Source organism: Paroedura picta, chromosome 13, assembly GCF_049243985.1.
Source record: "Paroedura picta isolate Pp20150507F chromosome 13, Ppicta_v3.0, whole genome shotgun sequence".
NCBI classification, from domain to species: domain Eukaryota; kingdom Metazoa; phylum Chordata; class Lepidosauria; order Squamata; family Gekkonidae; genus Paroedura; species Paroedura picta.
Window position 1 is genome coordinate 22,778,445 of NC_135381.1, and position 23,242 is coordinate 22,801,686.

The 23,242-nt window shown below is 44.4% G+C and overlaps 1 protein-coding gene across 7 annotated transcripts in view; it reads right to left on the reverse strand.

Annotated features, from left to right (window-relative positions):
- Positions 1–23,242, reverse strand: part of ATP11C (ATPase phospholipid transporting 11C (ATP11C blood group)) — an 86,374-nt gene that overhangs the window by 5,442 nt on the left and 57,690 nt on the right. For 5 of the 7 annotated variants that reach the window (XM_077308273.1, XM_077308271.1, XM_077308270.1 and 2 more), the window contains 11 exons: positions 22,477–22,731; positions 22,201–22,375; positions 21,851–21,953; positions 20,478–20,623; positions 19,580–19,639; positions 18,359–18,486; positions 13,879–14,014; positions 11,309–11,374; positions 8,813–8,916; positions 8,050–8,203; positions 2,161–2,252 (listed from right to left, as the gene is read on the reverse strand). In XM_077308273.1, the coding sequence (XP_077164388.1) occupies positions 2,169–2,252; positions 8,050–8,203; positions 8,813–8,916; positions 11,309–11,374; positions 13,879–14,014; positions 18,359–18,486; positions 19,580–19,639; positions 20,478–20,623; positions 21,851–21,953; positions 22,201–22,375; positions 22,477–22,731 (1,411 nt within the window). In that variant the 3' untranslated portion in view covers positions 2,161–2,168. The remainder of the gene's footprint in view (positions 1–2,160; positions 2,253–8,049; positions 8,204–8,812; positions 8,917–11,308; positions 11,375–13,878; positions 14,015–18,358; positions 18,487–19,579; positions 19,640–20,477; positions 20,624–21,850; positions 21,954–22,200; positions 22,376–22,476; positions 22,732–23,242) is intronic. The other 2 variants (XM_077308268.1, XM_077308274.1) reach the window with 1 other exon arrangement.

Below are 23,242 nucleotides of genomic sequence, written 5' to 3' on the forward strand. Positions count from 1 at the left end.
CCAAGGGCCTAGAGCGGGAGGATGTTTATGCCAGCTGTGAACTGGAGACAATCCCCCCTCCCTGCCCCGTACTAACTGAAACCTTGGTATTTTATGGAATGGTAGATTGCCTGATCTGTCAAACAGTTCTGTCTGAAATTGTTTACATGAGGTAGAAGCAACAGAGGAGTGATAAACTCAGTAACCTGTGCTGTTTACTTAACTGATTTTGTGCTTACTTTGAAATTATATTTTTAATTTGTGCAGAAGTAGCACCCTTGATCCAGGTGTTCTCTCTAACATATTATCTTTAAAAAATTCTAAAAACTTTGTAACTGGTAACACTTACATGATGCTTTGCAATTGCATAGGAAAGGATAAGGCCTTTATGTAACTACTAGATTTAAAGCCTGTTGTACTTGTAAATACAACGGGCGCTAGAAAGGGTGGATGGGAGAGTGTCTTGCCTGGTAGTGGGTTTGTGGCAGGGGTATTGTAGATTTTATGGCAGAAGGGATGAGAGAGGTTTAGGAAAGTATAGAGATAGTAGGGCGGCCTTTCCGCCGGGCCTAGCACACTTGGGGCTTTGAAGAGTGTGGTTCTGGGCCTGGGTGGGGGAAGGCCTCCCCCCCCCAGCCTTGGCACAGGCTTCCTGCCAGGCTAGAAGGTCCTGGGTGTGCTTCTGAGCCCGGGGAGAAGGCCTCCCTCTGTACTCATGCTGTCGTGACTGGCTGGAACTCTGTCCTGTCCTGGTGAGGGCCAGGGTGTGCTGCTGGGCCTGGTTGGAAGGCCTCATACACACCTCGCCCCCGATGGCAGCAACGCGGCCTTCCCGCCATGCCTAAAAATACACTCGGGTCCTCTTCGAGGCCCCGGTGTGCTTCTGGGCCCGGGGGGAAGGCCTTCTTCCCCCTCCCACCGGCCTCAGCACGGGGGGGGGGGGGGGAAGGCCTCCCTTTGTACTCACGCTTTGCGCCTTCTGATTGGGCCCTCACCCAACTGGCTAGAACTCTTGTCTGTCCTGGTGAGGGCCCACCGATTGGGCCCTCACCCAGACCGGCCCCACCCACTCGCCGCCCACTTAATCTTTAGCCAATTATTTATACCGTTCCCGGAGCGGTTTAAAGATGATAAGGGGAAACAATTTGGAAATTCTTAGGTTTCTTTTTCTTTTGGCTAAATTAAGAAGTCATTTTCCATGTATACTCGAATATAAGCCAAGTTTTTCAGCACATTTCTGATTTCTGAATTGTAATTTCAATTGCACTGGTTGTCATGAAACACTTCAGGATGGGGGGGGGGAAGATGATATATGAATATTAATAATAAGCAAACAATATAGAAGAACACTTTATTCTACACTCCGTGGTTGATCATTACTCAATATATGGCTTTGTTGTTGTTTTGGTGTTGTGAAGTTCTGCGCTGAAAAGGCAACTACAAGGAAAAGACACTGATGCTTCAAATCAATTCAGAACATTAAGTCCTCTGATCCACCACATATGATCACCAGGAAGGGCGGAATCTCTATGCTAGACTTGAATGTATGCTGGCACTTGTCTTCCTTTTGGTAAATATAAGTACACCAAAAGAATCTCTTATCAAAGTTGTATTAACCAGGAAGTCAAGGAGGAAATGTTCTCCCTCAATCTGTTCTTTCCTGGGTTAGCTGGCAAGAATATATTTTTTAAAAATGTAATATTCCTGTACCTCCTTGTTCTCCACATTCCTTTTGGCACCTCAGGTGACTACTACCTCTTTTGGGGCTGCATCACTTGACTACTTGAACCAACCCCATTGAAAAACCACAGAATAGGAGGAAATGTGAGTGGGAATGGTACAGTGCCTGATTCACAATGGTTCACAAGCCAACAGTGGGTGCTGCAGTCATTGAGCCGCGTTGGAGACACAGATGTGACAGAGCTTCACAGCATGGCAAGTTATGAAGGAGTTGGTGACAAAGAGCAAATTGGACTGCCTTTAACAATGGTGTGGAACAAAACAGAAAGGGAAAGTAATTATAGATTCTTTGAAATATTGTGAATTTATCAGCAGGGTCCCCCCCCCCTTTTTTTTTTTGCATGACAGAGCTAGACACACACCATCAAAGGTTACACACATCAAGAGAAAGGAAAAGCAGCTTGGCAACGGACAATTTTATTTTTAAAGAGAAGAAATCACCTTATTGTTCATTCAGAGAAGCTGTGATTGCTGGAGGTTTGAGAGAGCATGAAGACAGTAGAAGTTCCTGAGGATGGGAGGCGCCTTGTTACCTGGTTCACAATAACACAAAAGAGAAAGGGAAATTGCACACACAGAAGAGAGGAAGGCGGAAAAGCAGAGAAAGAGAGAGAAAAAAATATAGAGTCAAGCTTTCCCATTCCAATCCATCCTTCAAACAGAAACACTGATAAGGAAAAGTGGAGAGCAAAGGAGATGGTAGGAGAGGATACCAAGGGCACTGAGATACAGTAGCAGAATTGTACAGATAGGAAAGCATTGATGAAGCAGCGTCAATTCTGGCTCAAGTTAGTGCCTCAAAATGAGTTTATCCAAAGTGTGCATGTGTGGATGGAAGGGGTGGGGGGAGAATATTTGCAAAAATTCTATGAGCATCAAAGGCTTCTCTTCATTGAAATAAAACTGTGGGAGGACCTAAAACCCCTCTGCTGGGTCAGGCTAAGGACCCCACGAATCTGGCATCCAACTTCCGGCAATTGTCAGACAGATGCCTTCAGGACACTCACAAACACAAAATTAAAGCAACAGCTTATTTTTCCTTATTCTTCCTCAGTGGTACAGAGGCTTCATTTGGCTAATACAGCAAACAGCGCTTGAGAGACTGCCCTCCCCTTTCCTTTTATACAATCAGATAAGCCTTCATCACATTTTGTGGCCCCTTGTTCCACAAGTCAGTGTAGGATGTACAAAGGAAGTTTGTCCACAGGCAATATACAGATGTGACCCACTCTGCAGATTGATATAGAGAGCCAGCCACTTTGCAAACTTTTCCCTAATTGAAATTTCATCACTACTTCCCCAGATGCACCAGCTGTTGTTTCTCTTGAAAAGGCTGGGTATCAATCTCCTTCCATGTTGAAGTGTTTCAAGTTCCCCCCAGGTGCATTTTTTTCCTACATCTAGTGGCAGAAATTGGTGGTACAAGGTTTCACTCAAGTGGTTGCGCAAGTTTGACCGAATGCAACTGTTTACCTCAGCTTTTTTGCGCATGGTGCTTGTTCTAGCTTGTCCAGAGGTTCTCTATGACTGTTTATGCCAGGGGTAGTCAAACTGCAGCCCTCCAGATGTCCATGGACTACAATTCCCAGGAGCCCCTGCCAGCGTTTGCTGGCAGGGGCTCCTGGGAATTGTAGTCCATGGACATCTGGAGGGCCGCAGTTTGACTACCCCTGGTTTATGCACTGGGAACTTCACTGTCCCAGCTCCTGTGCAGGAGCACAAATAGGGAGTTGATGAGGTGCACCAGGCTAAGTGCTTCCCCATGTGGGTACAGGAAGAGGTGGGGCAATCTGCCACGACTAAAACTCCAGCCTACAGTACAGCATGAAACCTCCAGTGCATAAACAGTCTATGTGGTGCCCATAGGCACCATTGTGTCTGTTGATACACAAACTGTTTGGGGAAAATTGAAGGGATCAAGGTGAGGCTTTTGCCCAACACATTTTCTAACTGGCTACTGGACTGCCTGTGAAGATTTTTAAAAACTTTGCCTTGGCAGCAGCTGCCAAAACAGCACAAGGACCCTTCATGGTGTGACTGAAGGTAAGCTGCAGCAGCCATTTTGTGTCTGGCTTCACATCCTATGGCAGCCTTTGGCTGATTGTAGCTACCGTGTTGGTGTCTGCAGGCTCAAAAAGTCTGGAGATCCCTGCCATAGTCTCTTCTCTCCAGGATCAGGGAGCTGTCTTCTAGAGCAGGTGTAGTCAACCTGTGGTCCTCCAGATGTCCATGGACTACAATTCCCATGAGCCCCTGCCAGCATTTGCTAGCAGGGGCTCATGGGAATTGTAGTCCACGAACATCTGAAGGACCACAGGTTGACTACCCCTGTTCTAGAGTGCCACTTGCCTGCTATGAGCAGGCTTACTGCTTATCTAACCTAGCCTGGTGGCACAACCTCACCAATTGCTGATTACCAATGTTTGGGTTTAAAGGAACAGGAAGCTACTTATCTAGCCCTGCATCTGGATGACAGCATTGTGCCTATTATAATGTATATTGTCTGTGCCTGCCTCCTGCCCCATATTGTACGATGAGCTATTCTGAGCCTCCTCCCATATTGTCTAGTCTGTCAGTTAAAAGCTGCCTTGTATTCCTTACTCATTCCGACTGAAATGGTCAAAGTCATTTCTCAGCTTCTACAAGGTTTACCTATAGAAGGTATTTTAACATTCATGTTTAAAAGGTAAAATCCCCATAATTAGTCTTGTCATTCCCCCCCCCCCATCAATTTTGCTTGACAAAGGGGAAAGTAAATGAGTAAATGAGGAATGATGGTAGTGATGGAGAACAACCTGGTAATCCTCTGCACCTTAAACCATAGCCAGGTTTAAGTTCTCATGGGGCGGAAGGGATTTTAACTGGCTGATTGATCCTGCAGCAGAACCATAAACCTGCCACTCAGCTGCTCTCAAGAGGTTGTGTCCACTAGAATAGCGATCTCCAACCTTTGTGCCGCGGACCACATGTGGTCCATCGACTATTTGGAGGTGGGCCGCGAAGGACGCCTCCCCCCCCCCGCCGCCCCCGGCCGTTCGGGTGTCATTGTCTCATTGCAGAGAAACAAGCTCAGGGTTCCCATTGATTTGTCGTTGTCATGAGTTAAAATTTCCATGAAAATAAAATGTTCCTTATGTTCATTGTTGTGAAATGTCTGTATCTTATTTTGAAGGGATGTTTAAACATTACCATAGTGACCAGAGAGTGTTAGGGCAGTGGTTGAGAGTAGAGGAGTAAACTACCCCCCCCCCACCGGGCCTCAGTAAAATTGTCAAGCATTGAGTGGTCCCCAGTTGGGGACCACTGCACTAGAAGACAGTCAGTTTTCATTATGCAATTTTACTACCCCCCCCCCCCCACTATAGTTAACTTCCAAAATAATTGTCTGCATACCTGGGGAATTGCTTGAATAGGAAGAAACCCTATCTTTCTGCTGGTGTCCCTGTGCAGCAGTTTTTGTTATCCATGCAGGGGCCCAGACACTATCTGATAGAGCAGATGATCAAGAATATCAATTAGGGATTTTTAAAAAAATTAGATGACCACGGGGGGGGGGGGTATCCTCAAAATGACAGTTCTGCCTGACTTGGCCTCAGATCTCTTAACCAGCAGTCTCTTTGTGCCACATGACAAATGTTTTGGGAACAGAAAGGAGTTTAGGATACAACATGGGTTGAGGGGGGGGGGGGACTGTTTTTAAAAGATTCAGGGATCCCTCAAAATGTATAGTTGTTTTGGGGGCCTCACTTAGTTATGTCATAACTGGGAGACAGATAAAATAAAAGATAAAATCCCAGTGCATTGTCATAATTATATCTAGGTACTGTTCCTTTGCATATTTCACCAATCCTTACTGTGATTTAGCACCAAAATTTCTGTAGCAGGGGGCTGAGGCTGAGACAGTCTGTAACCTGCCTCAGGCCGCCTAGCAAGCTCTTTGCAGAGGTGAAATGTGAACTTGCAACTTTCTGGCTCACACCTCAGTCTCTTAGCTATTGGGCTGTGTTGTCTTTTCCCAACATCTTTTCCATCAGGGAACTCAATGTAGTATACAGAGTGGTCACCCATTCAGGCACCGAACAGACATGGACTTGATTAGCTTCAACTAGCTGGTTGAGAAATGTGTCTTCCAATTATACCCTGGGCCACTGATGGATTTCTTGGTGCCCAATAAGCTTATTCCCTAAAGCAAAGAGCCAATCCTGGCTTTCCTCCAACTCACTGGAGCAGAACCCAGAAACCACTGATTCCATAGAAGCGTGCTTGGCTTGCAAGGTCCCAACATTTTGGGACTGACTCTAGTGCCCCATGGAAGACATTTTGTAACAGTGCTCATTCCCTGTTCTAAAATTCTAGAGGGGTCCACAGGATGACAAGATTGGGAACCCCTACCCTAGACTCAAAGCTTGCTTGCAAGCAAAGCCAACTCATGTTGAGTATCTGAGGGACCGCTTGTCTCCTTATACCCCTTGCAGGGCACTTCGCTTATCTAACCTGCTGGCGGTCCCCAGTCCCCTGGCCTCGACCAGGGCCAAGGCCTTTTCAGTCCTAGCCCCAACCTGGTAGAATGAGCTCTTGGAAGAGTTAAGGGCCCTGATGGAGCTACCACAGTTCCGCAGGGCCTGTAAGACAGAGCTCTTCCGCCAGGCACTTGGTTGAGGCCAGGCTAAGTAAGATCTGGGTCCCTCCTCTAGAAGCCCTCGAGATGTCCATCCATCTGGGCAGATTACCTAATCCAAAACTAGTATGTAGTTTGAACAGGGATTTGGCTGTGGGTTGGGAGGGAACATAAGGGATTGTGCTGCCAACATTGTAGTAGTTTATACTGTTTTATGGGTTTTTATCTGTAAACTGCCTAAAGTTGGCATGGCCAGGAGCAGCGGTCAATAAATCCAATTATAAACAAAACCCAAACAAATGTATTACTTGACCTATCAACCACTGTCCATCAAGATCCTAAATGTTCCATAACTTATTCACTGCATTATTCTCTACCAAATATAACTCTTCACCATATTAACTGTGCACAGAATTTAATGTGTAGCCATATAAAGGATAGTCAGACAAGGTACACTTGCATTTTTTTACAGTTAATTTGTTTTTGTTTTTCTAATCCCTTCAATAATTAACTAAAGCCTATTGAATCCTTGTTAGTGCTAGAAACATCAAAATACAACTGGAGCAGATCATGTTCACAGCATGGCTCATGGACTTAAACACAAACCCTGTACGTAGGTTTGAAGCAGATGTAATGCTGAGCTATGGCTGGGAGACTAACTGGCAGTTTGTGAGCTCCCTGCTACCTTCTTTTGCCTGTGTGAAACCCCTGCTCTCTTCCCAGCCTAAATAATTGTTTACGGTTACACATTCTTCAGCATGGTTAATGCTAACCATGACTGCCTCTGGATTTGCAATACAGTTTTTTATCCCAGGTTATGATGGAAACACAGGTTAGCATCAGTACATACGCATCGCACTAAACTATAAGATTGGAAAAGCATTTGTGCATGCATCTTGATTTTTTTAACCCACAAAATAGATATGGGATGGCATATTTCCACCAGCCTGTCATTTTTGAACAATGAACTGAAAAGAGACTTTTAGAAAGAAGAGAAAGCAACAATCTGACCCAGACAAGCAGAATTTTTCGGACTGGTCACAGTACTGCAAAAATTAGCATCTCCCTTCTCCTGCATGTGTGCACAGCTGATGCACAACATGCATAGCTCTTTGCAAAATCTTCCCCTGCAATCCAGCCTTAGCATGAATCCAGCTGGGATATGCAACCTCTTCAAGTCCGTGCTCCATGTACATTTTTCAAAAACAAATTACCCTAACTGTGTGACTGGCAAAATTCCTCAGAATATTTCAGTTGTGGATGTCAGCATGAGGCTTTAGAAAACTTCCTCACAGAAACTCCCTCCTGAGCACTCAACGATCTTGGTCCAGATTCCATTCCCTGCAGGCTCATGACTTGATAGGCAAGATGGATGCAGCCATTACGAGTTTTGCCACATATATTCAGCAGCCATTCTATGTTCCTGTGGCAAAGAATTTATTCTTGCTGACAGTTTCTACAAGGAGAAGCTGATGTCCACTGCTCCAGATTCCTCATCAGTACTGACAATAATGCACTGCTAGCTATTCTGCGGTTTGGTGGATCTGGACAGGACTTCTCAAAGTCTTTGCACAGCGAGGGAACGCCACGATGAAACTGCAGAGATGCTCAATAAATCAATTCTACTCAAATTGTTATCAGTCAAAAGCTTAGAAGAGAGGGACCCATTCTTCCATAAATGAAATCACAGAACCACTATGCTTTGTTCTTACCTGGCGGGTTTTTCTTTTCGTATTTTTAAATATTAGCAGAATGATTTCTGGGAAAAGGCTGACGAAGATCAAGAAAAAGATTGCCAGCCAGGTGGCCGCTGAAGACAGCAGTTGGGCAAATACAAAATACATTCTTTGGTGCTTCAGAAAAGGCCTGGATAGAAAAATACAGAAAATACATATCTGAAAAAAATATATCTGCCTTGACTTCATTTACTTTGGGCTGATCCTGCGTTGAGCAGGGGGTTGGACTAGATGGCCTGTATGGCCCCTTCCAACTCTATGATTGTATGATTCTACTTACAACATGTCAATATTTAATTAGAGTATTCATATGCCAAAGATTAGTTAACTAGACAAGGGGCTCAAACTGGTCCACATGCTATTCCTCCCTATTTTAATCTCAAAACAACTCTGCAAGGCCAGCCATGCTGAAAGACTGGCCCAGTCAGCCAATGAGAAACATTTCCATTCTATCAACACTGTTTATACTACCTCTGAAAAAATTTAACCTTTATTCTAACACACTGCTTAAAAAAGAGGTGGTTTTTTTTAATGGTCTTTCTTTACATAACATTGAAGTGGTAGTTTCTGAAGACCAAAAAGCAAACTTTTAATCTTTATTATCCCCAATAGAGTACCTAAACAGAAGTTCTGATAACATGCAAATGCAAATAAATTTAGGGCATGATCCAGACAATGCCCAGCACAAAGCCAGATACGTTAAAATAATAAAATAATATAACAATAATAAAAAACTTACCAAAGGATTCCTCCCCAAAAAAATGAGAAAAACACATAGAAGGCCAGTGAGCCCCAAATGACGAAGTGGTTTAGCCACGTCCAAAAACGAGTGTCTATTGCCAGCTATAATAATTGAAAAACAAATACAAATTGTAAAAAGCAAAAGTGTGAAACTGTAAGAAACTGACTATGCTGGAAAATTGAGATTTTAATTCCTAACATTAGACCTATAAGCTGGAGACCTAAGTTATGGCAACAACTAGGAAAATAACTGGAAAACTGAGCCCTAAATTTCCGGAACAGTATCCCCATTGCAGAATGAAGAGGGAAGGGAAAAGGAGGCCACAACAAAGCTCTTGGGTCTGTTTCCAACAAAGAGCCAGGCAGATAGGTGAAGGGGAGATTGGATGGTTGTTATGGCAGTGTGAACACCAGGAAGTATCAGGGAGGAGGAGATCGAGTGGGGGGGGGGGGGAGAGAGGGAGAGACACCAATAAAAAAATGTCCATCTACAGCCTGGAACACCTGCAGCTGTAATTGGTGGCCGAATACACAGTCACCCCAGAAAAAAGCCCAATTTATATACAATAATGAACAATGGATCTTTATGCCATTGGTCAGTTTAATTTCTGTGAAAGAACACTTGCATAATTTTATGTTTGGGGGTCACCACAACATGAGGAACTGTATTAAAGGGTCGCGGCATTAGGAAGGTTGAGAACCACTGTTCTATGTGATCATAATCAAAAGGAGACAATTTGGACAAAATGTGACAACCAGCCGCAAATTAAAGAACAAATCCAAAAGCGCAGACTGCAATTGTTTGGCCAAGTCTGCAAAATGCACACCAGCAGTCGGCCTCATCATCTCCTCTGGTGAGAACGACCAACTGAATGGAAGATCCTAAGACTGACACCGAAGAAAACATGGATTAAGTAGATCGAGGAAGACCTTCGAAACCAACGATTGACTATCCATATGGCCAAAACTACTGCCACCAACCGCCAAGAGTGGAAAAACATTATAAAAAAGGCAAAAAATGCAGTGGCATCTACAGCAGCATATTGGCTGAGAGGACAACCTGCTCCACCAATCACCAGCTAAAGGATAGAAAGAAAAAATAAGTAACCCACCAGGCAGCTTACACTTTGGACTTGATCTCTTGAATGGGGTTAGAAGTGGATCTGTTAGCAAGGAATGCAGCACCATGGTCAGACAAGTAGATCTGAAAGGTCTGATTATGGATTCTAGATGCTCCTTCTCCAGGAGGTGAGCAGTTTTATGCCCTCTTGTAGAGACTTATAGTTTCCGGAATGGCTTGGGGGAATCAAAGCCTCACAGCAACTAATTAAATGAGATGGTTGGCGACTGGCATAACCAAATGTCAGCCACCATTGATGAGATTGCCACCTGCCACCCTCTTTTCCCATCCTAAGCCAGCACCTTGATTTACCAACGACCTGCATGAAAGGAAACAAGAACTGAGATGGCTAGAGTGAGTGTGGAGGAAAATGTGCAGTGAAGCTTTCAGAATATCTTACAGGACACTTGTGAAAGTCTATGTGATGGCAGTGGGAACAGCTAAATGAGACTTTTATGCATTGCATCTGCTAGCTCTCGCCTAGCTCAATTACTTAGGGTAATTTGGTCTCTTGCAACACTCTGAGGGGCACTCAAATAATAGCTGATTGGAAATCTCTGCCACTCTGCAGACAAAATGTTGACACCCCACCATGACCTCCCGCCAACTCTGAATCCAGTAAAGGAACTGGAGGCCCCTTGGCCACCTTAGGAGGGAAGTTTCAATAGCTTCAGATGCCTTGCGCAGACTGAGGTTGACAGGTTACTAGGCTCAAGGAGGCCTACCACTTGTTCACTAGATCCCTGCTTCTTGGGGCCGCTTAAAACAGTAGGTGAGAAGGTCGAAGGACTGTTGTGGGGTAAAAAAAATGTTTTCCTTTCTAAGGGATCCTTCCTGGATAGTTTGAAGGAAGCAGTGGCTTGTCGTCTGTTGAAGAAAACATCATTAGACCCATGTTACCTAGCCCCATTTTGCATCCAACAGTTCTTGGTAACATGGATGAAAGGGCCTCCATGGACCAATTCCTACCATATCTAGATGACACATCAGTCCTGGACCTGTTTCAGTCCACCTTCTGCACCAGCAGCTATGGGGTGGAGATGGCTATGGTGGCCCTGATGTATATAACAAGGCTGGACAGCACTACTTGTGTTGCTCAATCTCAAAGCAGCATTCATAATGGTAGACCATGAGCTTTTTAGTCACCACCTCATTAATGTGTGTTTGATCTCCTTTCTCCATGATCGAAGGCAAAGGATCACTATTAGAGAGGATCAGTCACACCACTGTGAACTCCAAACAAACAAGCAGGCTGTAGATTATAGTGGCCTAGTAACACTAGCCACATTCCAAACTAACATCACCAGGATGATTAAGTGAAACAATTGAATCAAAGATGGCTTTATCGAGAAGAAAAAAAGAAAGACTTCTAACCTTCAGGGTGACAGTGAACACTAGCACTGTAAAAACCATGGTTCCAAAACTCCAGTTTCCAGACATCTGAAAAACAAAGTCAGGTGAAACGTTTTGTCAAAATGTTTATTGTGTCAGGAGATGGCAAATAACACTGTGATTGAATAATATTTAGCACCTGTTAAATTCTCACATCAGAAATCAAGCCAAAGAAGAATTTCCATCCTTTTTAGCTCCCTCCCAACTACACTCCTGTTGAAAGAACCTCTCTCCCTAGTGTTGCTGGGCTTGGATCCTAAACTTTTGCTCTGCTGCAGAGCTTGATTCTTCTGATTTATGGAATTCCAGTGTTTTTCAAGGTGCCTGCATTGAATACAATGTGCCCTGCAATGGCGCATTGCCTTCATAGCACCTGGAGAAGACAGCATGCAGAACAAAGGTTGAGGATCCAAGCCATTTTACCTTTATAACCAATACTCATTTCTCATTACCTATCCTTAGTATTTATTCAAGGTGTAAGATTGCGAGTGCAAGCACTCTTCCTCAGACTATGCTTGCACTCAAAAGCTCATGCCTTAATCTTTGTTGGTCTTAAAGATGCCACTGGTCTCTGATTTTGTTTTATTGTGCTGCTTCAGAACAACACGGCTACCCACTTGAATCTGTCCTTAGTATTATTCAGAAAATATTTGTACCTGGGATCTTTGTGACTGAGCTGCTGGGAAAAAGTCACAGAGAGTCATAGAATCACAGAAGGTACCTCCTGGGTCATCTAGTACAACCCCCTGCACTATGCAGGACACTCACAACCCTATCACTCATCCACTCTAACCTGCCACCCCCCTGAACCTTCACAGAATCAGCCTCTCCATCAGATGGCTATCCAGCCTCTGTTTAAAAATTTCCAAAGTTGGAGAACCCACCACCTCCTGAGGAAGCCTGTTCCACTGAAAAACCGCTCTGTCAGGAACTTCTTCCAGATGTTTAGATGGAATTTCTTTTGAATTAATTTCATCCCATTGGTTCTGGTCCGTCCCTCCGGGGCAAGAGAGAACAACTCTGCTCCATCCTCTATATGGCACCCTTTTAAATACTTGGAAGACGGTTATCAGATCCCCTCTCAGTTGTCTCCTCTCTAGGCTAAACAGACCAAGCTCCCCCAACCTTTCCTCATACATCTTGGTTTCCAAACCCCTCACCATCTTTGTTGTCCTCCTCTGGACACACTCCAGCTTGTCTATATCTTCAACTGTGGTGCCAAAAACTGAACACAGTACTCCAAGTGAGGCCGAACCAGAGCAGAGTAGTCCATCACAAAAAAATATCATCACTCCTGCTATCAAGTTAAAATTGGGAAGAGAAAAGGGGCAGCTAGAGAGAGGGGGGGAGAAGGAGAGGGATTTGGACATGGGCCCATCCCACACATGTTGGATAATGCACTTTCAAAGCACCTTAGAAGATAATTTCCTGTTTTGCTCCAGAAAATCCAGTGGCAAAAGCATATTGAAAGTACATTATCCAACATGTGTGGGATGGGCCCACGTCCAAATCCCTCTCCTTCTAGCTGCCCCTTTTCTCTTCCCAATTTTAACTTGATAGCAGGAGTGATGATAGTTGAATTTTGCCACTTTCACTGCCATCTCATACGTCCTCGTAAGTGTGTGATAAGATGTTCTTGGAACTTCGTCACGAGTCGTCCGCCACACTCGCTCTGTTGTTGATATTGCTGTTAGTTGCGAAGTCATGTCCGACCCATCGAGACCCCATGGACAATGATCCTCCAGGCCTTCCTGTCCTCTACCATTTTTTGAAGTCCATTTAAGTTTGCACCAACTGCTTCAGTGACTCCATCTTGCCACCTCATTCTCTGTCGTCCCCTTCTTCTTTTGCCCTCAATCGCTCCCCAGGGAGTCCGTCCTTCTCATGAGGTGGCCAAAGTATTTGAGTTTCATCTTCAGGATCTGGCCTTCTAAGGAGCAGTCAGGGCTGATTTCTAGGACTGACCGGTTTGTTGATCTTGCAGTCCAAGGGACTCACAACAGTCTTCTTCAGCACCAGAGTTCAAAAGCCTCAATTCTTTGATGCTCAGCCTTCCTTATGGTCCACTCACTCTAGTTGTCTCAATTCCCTCTTCTTCTCCCGAAGTGCCACAGTATACCAAGGTGCCCGTACGAGTCGAGGGCAGAGAGGACATCTAGGAGTAATCATGTCTATAGCGGCAACCAGGCGAGACTGCCAGTCATCCACCTTGGCTGCCAACAAGTTGCCAGGAGGTATCGGGTCAGTGCATAAACCAATTCACAGGAAATTCTCAATGTACCCAAGTGAACAGCTGTATTTGTCTGGCATCTAAAAGCTTCCACGTGTCTAGAGGTGTTTATTTCCCCCTCTATCAAACAGTGGACCTGCGTGCCACATCACACACTCTTTTCAAGCTCTGTTTCAGAAGTGGCTGGTATGTGATCTTGGGCGGGGGGGGGGACCACTTTTCAAGGAACAGGGATTTTAAGAACTGTCCTGCATGCAGAACTAGCTGCACAGCTCTGTGGCTCCTACATTTGGTTTGGTTTAGGAGTTCAGTTCCCTCTTACCTTTCCATTGTCCTCTAAAGAAGAATCATAAAAAAGGAAATAACCCCCAAAGAAGAACACAAGTCCATCAAAAAGACCTAGGAAGGTCCAATACAAGAATGGCTTCAACTGCAGCATTGCATTGTCCGAAACATTCCTGCCAAGAGAATGGAAGACAGAAAAAAATAGATTAAGAACTCGGATGCAAGGAGAAGGAAGGGGAGATGCAGGAGTCCTTGTTGACTCCCAAGAACCACTGAGACAAACTAGACAAGAAATACAAGAATCTGCCTGGGCATTTACAGGAGTCACCAGACCAGCAGTACAATTAACCTGTGTTTCTGACTATATTTCTAGCAAGCACAAATTCCAGATCTCTGTGCAGAAGAGAGCTCCCCGTGATATGATGCGATTGGAAAGAGAAGCAGCAATGTGACATTTATGATATCTCCCACCAAGAAAAGTGTTGCTGGTTTTCAAATACAGAAATCATAAAGCCAGATGGCTATCCAACACACAATTTCACAGACACTACTGTTCTTTTATACTATACTCTGCTCTAGTGTTTCCATTGGCCCTATCTTTAGAAAAACCATATGTTCCAAACAATGTCAGACCTCAACTGTACAACAGGAGAGCATTCAGGTTATTTTGGACAGGCTATTTAGCAGGAATTCATGTTACTTGGGTGACCATATTTTATAAAGCAGATGCTGTAGGTGGGCTCTAGGTTGTTTTTGCAAAAGCTGGTCTTGCAAGTGCAGAATGTTAGACAGGAGCTCCCTCTGCAGGGATTGAAACAGAATCCCTTGCAAATATATCCTCTCTTTGAGAAGAATTGCAATCCGGGTTTTAAATAAATGAACTGAAGTCCAGAGAAGAGCTAAACATCTTTGTCTGATACTACATGGTATCTCATAGGGAACTGTGGGACGTGGGAACCTGATAACCATGAACTCAGAAGGCTATTCAGTTCAAAATCAGGTTATGCCGAATTTTGAAGAGGAGCACACAACTATGGATAAGCTGCCCATTTAAGGAGATCCAGACAGAGCTAGATGGACCACCGGCTGCCACAGTCAGCTGGCTACTGGCCTCATTCTGTTCATGAAGCAAAGGATCTCATTGCTTCTTCTGACCAAACTGCCTCACAATGGACATTTTTAAAAGCAAAAACAATTTATAGTCCACAAAGCCCTTAACACATCAGCAGAAATATTCCACTTTAAACCCAGCTGCCCTTGAAATGTAAACATTTTGCAATTTTGTGCCATAAATTCAGTGGTTTTAGGAAGCAAAGAGAGAATGCAAGGACAGTGTTTCCAGAATGAGGGAGACAATTGTCCCTAAAGAAGTTAAGAGCTACTTAAAAAAAAAAAAGTTAGACAATCAGTCCATTAAGTTGTGTTTCAATCCATCAATCAAACTTTATTACAGTCGTTCAGACCAAGTTATATGAATTCGATATGTAAGAGACCAGAAAAATATGGTTATTTAATGTAATACAATTTAAAACAGATAATAAAATAGAACTTAAAAATATAGAGCATCGGATTTTTATGGAGGCAGCACAAAACCTAGCCAGCTGAGTTGTCACCTGGGGGGACTCATCACTTGGCAGCCTCTTTGCTCAATCTACATTGTGATGTTCTGGCAACTTTTAAAGGAGTGGTTCAATCAAGTTGCTACGAATGTCTACATAAGCAGGGCAGTGGAACAATATATGCTCTCTTGTATCAATTTCGCCACTCCCACAAAAACATTGTCTCAGTGTAAGGGGAGTGTTCTTATAGCGACCCTCTACAAGAGCTGAAGGCAAGACGGAGCATCTTGCAAGGGTAAATGGTCTTCTTTGTTTACTTATTACCAGCTGAGACTGATAAGTGGCAGGGGCCAGAACATATCTTCTTTTAACTGGGGCCAAAAAAGTTGGAGCTTTACTCAGGTCCAGTTGACATCAGTTGACGTGTTTTATTTCACAAATAGAGGGCCTGTCTGGGATCATGAAAGAGGGATGCCAGAAGGATTAAGGAGCAAAAAGTTTGAGAGATAAACTTATTTCGGGGTAGGTTAAAAAAGCCTATATTTCATATCTTGCATATCACCTACTGCTTAAGCCCTTATCATACTATTATTTCACTAGCACTTTTAAACTAGGCAATCGCAGATTGGCAAGCTGAGTGAGTTCAATAGCAAACATGAATCAACTTTTGAATAATTCAAAACAGAATATGCACAAAGGCCCTATAACTTTTATTCCATTCACATAATAAATGTTAACCAGGTAAGTGAGTGGGCTCATTAATTTACCATCAAATCACAAATATCACTAACAAGATTGCCATCACACTAGAAATAGAGAGAGAGAGAGAGAGAGAGAAATGGCAGGTATTTGCAAAGAGAACCGTAGATGAAAGTAGAAAAGCACAAACAGGAATCAATAAGGCAATGTTGCACAGAAATTTCCTCTTTGTATATTTAATAACACAAATTCCAGAGGCAATCTTTGTGATTATCAGCAAAGAGCAACCCAAAACTAGAGCAGCTCCATTTCCTTTTGCTACAAGCATAAATCCTTTTTGATGCAGACAGGAGGATGTTTACACCACACCAAGTGTGTGATACAGACAACAGCAGCTGGCTTGTTGGAACACAGCCAGAGGAACACTTTCATTGCTAGAGCAAGTCCCTGGTTCACGGAACAGATGCTTTGCTAAACTTCTTCTCAGTGCAGTCAACAGAGATGTGGGGAATGTCAACACAATGGGGCTTGTGCAGGTGGCTGCTACTAACAGCACCAATCTACACTAGTTCCATTCAGCCAGGAAATGCATGGACAAACACAGATTGAGGGAAGGTTTGGACTGCTGAAACGGCGCGTTCTAACTACGTGGATGGAAGTGTCACCTGGAACAAGGATGCTCTGGGCAGGGATGCTCAAAAATCAGAAGCAGAAGCATTTCAATATTCTCAGTTTGCCAATGCATGGATCAGCAGTGGCACAAACAACAATTTTACAGAAAGGAAATCCTAGACCCATCCAAGTCAGATTTCCGACTTGGCCACGGGGCAGAGACAGCGCTAGTCGCCCTGACGGACAACCTCCATCACCAGTTGGACCGAGGTGGGTCAGCACTGTTGCTATTACTAGACCTCTCAGCAGTGTCCGACACAGTCGATCATGAGCTTCTAGCTCGCTAATAGTCCCTGGCCCTAAAGAAGCCCGTCTAGCCTCACTCAGGCCTGGCCCCCACCTGGTGGAATGAGCTCCTGGAGGAGATCAGGGCTCTGACGGAGCTAAAACAGTTCCATAGGTCTTGCAAGGCATTTGGTTGAGACCAGGCATAGCCCACAACATCTGAAGGGCCCCTGCTCCCTCCCTCCCTCCCAAAATTCCATCAATGCGCTCTGGACTTGTTTGCATATTTCACTGTTTGCATTGTTTGCACTGTTACAATTATCAATTAGTATCAAAGTTACAGTTATTTATATGTTATGGATTGTTTCATGTATTGTTTATACGTTTTATGTAAACCGTCCTGAGCCACTGGGGAGGGCAGTATCTAAATATAATAAATAAAAAAACAAACAGAAGGACTAAGAGCAATAAAAGATCATCAGAGAAATCAAACACCAAAAACAGCTGATACTCCTAAAGCGGTGCTGGATTACTCCTTGGAATTCTAACTGGTGATCATCAATACAGTGCTTTAGACCAGTCGTCCCCAACCTGCGGGCCGCGGGCCGGTGCCGGGCCGCGAAGGCCATGGCGCCGGGCCGCGGTTCCCTCTCCCCGCAGTAAAAAAACCTCCCAGGCCGCAAGCTTGCAGCCCGGGAAGCTTCTTACTGCGGGAGGGCGGGGAGAAGGAATCGGGGCCGGGATGCGCCCATGGGTGCGGCTCGCGGCTGCGGCCCGATGCGGGGGCGCGGCCCGCAGCGCGGCCCAATGTGCGGGTGCGGCTCGCGGGCGCGGCGCGATGCGGAGGCGCGGCCCGCGGGCACGGCCGATGCGTGGGCGTGGGCCGCGCCCCAATGCCCTGCCGGTCCCCAACCTCAGAAAGGTTGGGGACCACTGCTTTAGACCAGGGATAGTCAAACTGCAGCCCTCCAGATGTCCATGGACCACAATTCCCAGAAGCCCCTGCCAGCGAATGCTGGGAATTGTGGTCCATGGACATCTGGAGGGCCGCAGTTTGACTACCCCTGCTTTAGACTGATTTTTTCCTGTAGCTATTACAAACAATCCTGTAAGACAAACCAGTTTCATTATTCGGAGGATGGGGAGATGAGACCACATAGAAATGGATTGCCAACTAGTGATTTCACTGCAGGAAAGATTCAAGCCAAGGATTTCTTGAACTGCGGCTAATACAATTCATCAGCTTGCTTTCTAAATACTGAATTACTGTCATCAGTGCTAAAGGCAGATAAAAGGGCAAAAGCATTTTATATAATCATCATCTTTATTCTTATTTCCCACTCTTCCTGAGAGCTCACTTACATATATAACTTTGGAAAGGTCATCAAGGTGTCAATGGGGATATGTTGTTCCAGTAGACTGTAGGCCACAATAGGCAAGGATGTAAAACAGATGTTGAACATGGTAAGGTAAGCTGCATCATAGAGAGGCTTAAAAACAAAGGAGAATGGGGAGAGAGAACAAATGTCATCTAACAGCATGCAAACAAGGACACATTCACACCTCAGCCAAATCATTAAGCTTCTTACCATCCCCTCTCAATCCAATCTAATTTTAAAAAATCCCTAGACATAAAGACCAAAATCAGTTTTAACAAACTGGATCAAGGAGATCCATTCAGCTAACACAGTGTTTTTCTCAGCCAATGCTCCTTGAGTATTAGAAGACTGGATCTGCAGGAACCAGCCGATAGCTTCTGAAACTCAACTATCAAGAAGAAAGAAGTCCAAACACTCTTGCAGGTGTTGTAGGACTCCAAGAATCAAGGGGAAGGTTCAGCTTCTTAAAATCAGACAAACAAACCCTAGCCTTGCTCTGAAGTTTTTATAGGGGGACCAGACCATAAAAGGAACTGCACATTCCACTTCAGCTAATCAGCACAACTCAACCGAAACAACCAATGAGCAGAACAGGAACTGCATGTCATGTTCACCCAATTATAGTCCATAGATAGAGTTTCGTGGAATACTGGAAAATTTGTGAGCCACTGCCAATGAATTGGGTTACTTGAGGCTTTGCCATGTAAAGGTGATGCCAGGCAGAGGAGGAAAGTAGAATTAAATGCAATGGCAAGCAGCACTTTCAGAAGGAAAGTGACTGGGTGGCTTACAGAAACCTAGCATGACTGCAACAAAAGCTAGTTCTTGGCGTGTCTTTTGAAAAGCTGCAGTCAAACACCCCATGCGACAGGGCCGAAAGCTGCAGATCATAACTCACTTTTTACATTTGCCTTCATACAACAGGAGGCAATACAGGCAATTCTGGAAGAGGGATGATTTTAATGGGACTTGCTTGTGAGTGCACATGACTGGCATGGATAACACATTCTCCCTTAAATTACAGGGCAGTGACACCTTTATTATAAGATTACAAAGGAATAATACACCCAAACTTTGCAGCAAAGTTATATTCTAGAGTTGCAGTGTACTGCTATTTAAAGACGGAAAGCCTAGAACTTCAGCCCAAAGTTAAACTGGGATCGCCAACCTTCCTCCAATGTCATTACAGAGAGTAATTACATACCTGTTGTGAGAAGCCACAGAAAAACTGGTATAAAAATTGTGGGAAAATGAAGCAAAGGTTCTGAAGAGGCAAGCACATACAGAAGAATGAGTTAGTGGGGAAAATCATCTTTTTTTTCCAAGTGTTGTCACAAATAGAAGCTATGGGACTACCCAGATAAAAGGAGGGTCTCTCCTCCTATAATATTTCCAACTTGGGCTAGCTAAGAAAGTACTCACTTCAAAACACGGCCTTTTCTCCCCCTCATATTTTCATTTGTGGGAATTCAGGGTGGCATGCAATTTTTAGGAGATGGAGGGAAAAGAACATGAAACAACTCTGCAAAGGCAGGTTAGAAGCAGGGAGTAGAAATGTACCAAGCTAATTTGTGGCTGAACTGGAAAGGAAACCCAGGTCTTTCCAGTATAACTCCAAGCCTGGAAATACTAGATAACACTGGTTCCTCCCACATGTACACAACATGCAGATCCAGTATCCAGTATACACATGCCATAGAATCTGCTTACAGCTTTTGTTGGACTGCAATAGTTCAACTGGCAGGTAAGAAGGTGCACATTGGGAATGGGGGGGGGCAGAGATCCTTGCATATAGCATCTCAGGGAGAAATAGAGGCTGAATCGCTATGATATACTTGTTCTCTACATGCACAGAGGGGCATTTAAATATGTAACAGCTTGCTTGCTACCTGACATGGTATATTCCTGGAAAGCAGAGACACTGGAGTCAGGACTGGAGCTAGCAGAGACAGGCAAGGTCGAGCCAAAAATCATGGGCCAGTGGCAGAACACAAGGGACCACTCATTTCTATTTTCCTCTTTTGCACAACCCAGAACCATTCTGCTTGGGATTAAGAGTTCTCAGCAAGTCAACTGGCTGGCTGACCACCCAAATCCATTACCTTGTAGAAGAAATACTGCACAAGGTGTGAAATTCTGACGTAGTACAAATGGCCATGTGCCAACAGCAGTTTTTTCAAGTCTTTAAACTTGGGGATGGCATAGTCGCTGTTCCTTGCTGCTTGGCGGCCCTCTTTGCCTTTAATACCTAGATGAATAAAATGAGTTTGACTCTCTCCGATCTAGTCGTTGGTGATAAAGCAGCAAAATCTCAGTGGTAAAAGAAATATACAGATTGCAAGCTGATGGTTTCCTATGGTCTTTCCAAGGTGCTGTGCAGCAACATGAATCCAGTTCATGGAAAGCCAGCCATCTTCTAAGGACTGCTATTATCACCCTGAATATATTAGGATGACCTTCAGCTGCTGTGTACAGAATCAGGCCATCCAGCTCAGCACTGTCTACCAGGAGTGGCTGCATTTTCAGAGGGAACAAGATCTTTCCCCAATACCTTCCACTTTACTACCTGAAATCCAGTTAGAGGTGGTGGGAGTTAATTCCAGGACCTTCTGCAGGCAAACCATTTTATTTGCTCAGCTACCACTCCTGCCCAGGGCTCTACATATATCACAAAGGGAAAATGTGGAATGTGGCGCTGAGAGCAGAATTTACCTTTCCAATAGTCTAAAGCAGGGGTAGTCAAACTGTGGCCCTCCAGATGTCCATGGACTACAATTCCCAGGACCCCCCTGCCAGCATTCGCTCATGGGAATTGTAGTCCATGGACATCTGGAGGGCCGCAGTTTGACTACCCCTGGTCTAAAGTTTTATACATCAGGGGAAAGGTTTCTAGTCTTCCGGCACAATGAACACATGCAAAAATCCGGTTGCCTTTGCCTGATGAAATCTTAGTGTTAGAAGGGTAGCAGGATAAAATTTCCCATTGCCAGAAAGTTAAAGTAGCTCTTCAGTGCTCTAAGAGGGTCCTAACAGAAGTAGAACAAATTATGTAAAAATACTAAACTACATATAAGAATCATCATGCAAAGGCTGCAGAAGTTGGAGAATCAGTCTTTCCTTTAGTGCAGACTTTGGTTAACTATGGGTTAAAAATATAGTTGGTCTGAAGTAACAGAACAAAGTTTGAATCCAGAAGCACCTTTAAAACTAATGAAGTTTAATTCGGGTCTACGCCTTTGCACTCTTCATCAGCTTTTCCAGGATCTGATGAGGTTAAAATGCGCCTGCAAGCTTATACCCCAAATTAAAATTAGTTGGTCTTAAAAGGTGCTACTGTATACAAAAGTAGTAAGTAAAAAAGTTATAGTTCAAGTGCCAATTAAAGTTTCTCAAAGCCAACTGTCCAGCACCACAAAGGAACACATGGGAGTGTTTACGGTACAGCATATTAATAATGGCACATCATATTTATTACCTATGCCAACATGAGCTTCTAAGATCATGCTAACATCATTGGCACCATCTCCTACCGCAAGAGTTATTGGGTTGCCTCTCGAATTCTTAACCATTCGAACAATCTAAACAAAAGAAAACAGAAAAGCTGGTCAGTGTTGAAAACACAAAATCTGAGCACCTCTCCTCCCCCTCCCACATCACTCATGCTTCCTGGGGCAAATTTTCAATCTTTGGTAAGGAATAAAGGAAGAACTTAGGATGTGAACATAGGCAAAAAGGTTTGCAATGCTACTTGGAGTCACTATGCTGTGACACATTTAATCTGCACTCTAGGAACAACATGCTCCTAAATTGACATGTACCACACACCTGTGCTTTCTGCAAAGGAGCCATTCGGCAACACAGTACTGCAATACATTTGAGGCAAATCTGTAGGAAGATGCTTTTGTAGTGGGCAGAACATGAGTCTTGAGAAGAGTTCAAAATCAGGGACAGGGTTGCACCATCAATCACTAGCCCATATTCGTGACCAAGCGTCCATTTCCTTAAAACAGAAGACATGTTTTTAAAAAACAAACGGTGTTGGTCTAACCAAACAGCCTCAGCTGACTGGGGCTGCAGCAAAAATGTACATCTAAGTTGTACCTTTTCACATCTTCAGGCATGTCATTCACCACCTTTTTGTGATATTCCATCAGTAGCTTGTACAGTCGTTCTTCCTTTCGGTGCTCCTCTCCCACGGAATTTGTTGTCAGAAGCAGCAGTTCTGTATTGGTCTGGAAGAACCTGCAGGCATAGCAAGTTGCCTTGGCAGTTTCCATCTTGTCCCCAGTTAGCACCCAGATCTTCATGCCAGCAGTGTGCAAGGCCTCAATTGTTTCTGCTGCACGCTCCTGGAGTCTACCAAAAGACACAGGCTGATTTAGCTAAACAGCTCCAATCCATCCCCTCCAATATGGGGGAAGACCGATCATTTACCCCCCTGCAGAGTGAAGAACCAGGAATCAGACCTCCTAGCTGCCAAAGTGATTTGCCAAGCCAAACTATTAGTGCCCTACTTGACCCTGGAACACTTAGCCACAATGATCCATGCAACAGTAACCTCTAGATTGGACTCTACACAGGCTTGCCCTTAACCTTGACCCGGAAACTACAGCTGGTCCACAACACCTTGAGGGTCCCATATTTGGCCCATTCTTCAACAATTGTGCTGGCTACCAGTCTAATTCCAGATCAGACTTAAGGTTCTGCTAATCACCTTTAAGGCCATAGGTGGTCTGGGCCCAGTGTACCAGAGGGACCACCTTTCTGCAGGCACCCCTGAAAGAGCTTTACACTCCATTACCTCCAACTGCCTGGACCTAAGGAAGCTAGCTTGACCTCAATCAGGGCCAGAGCTTTCTTTCTCCTG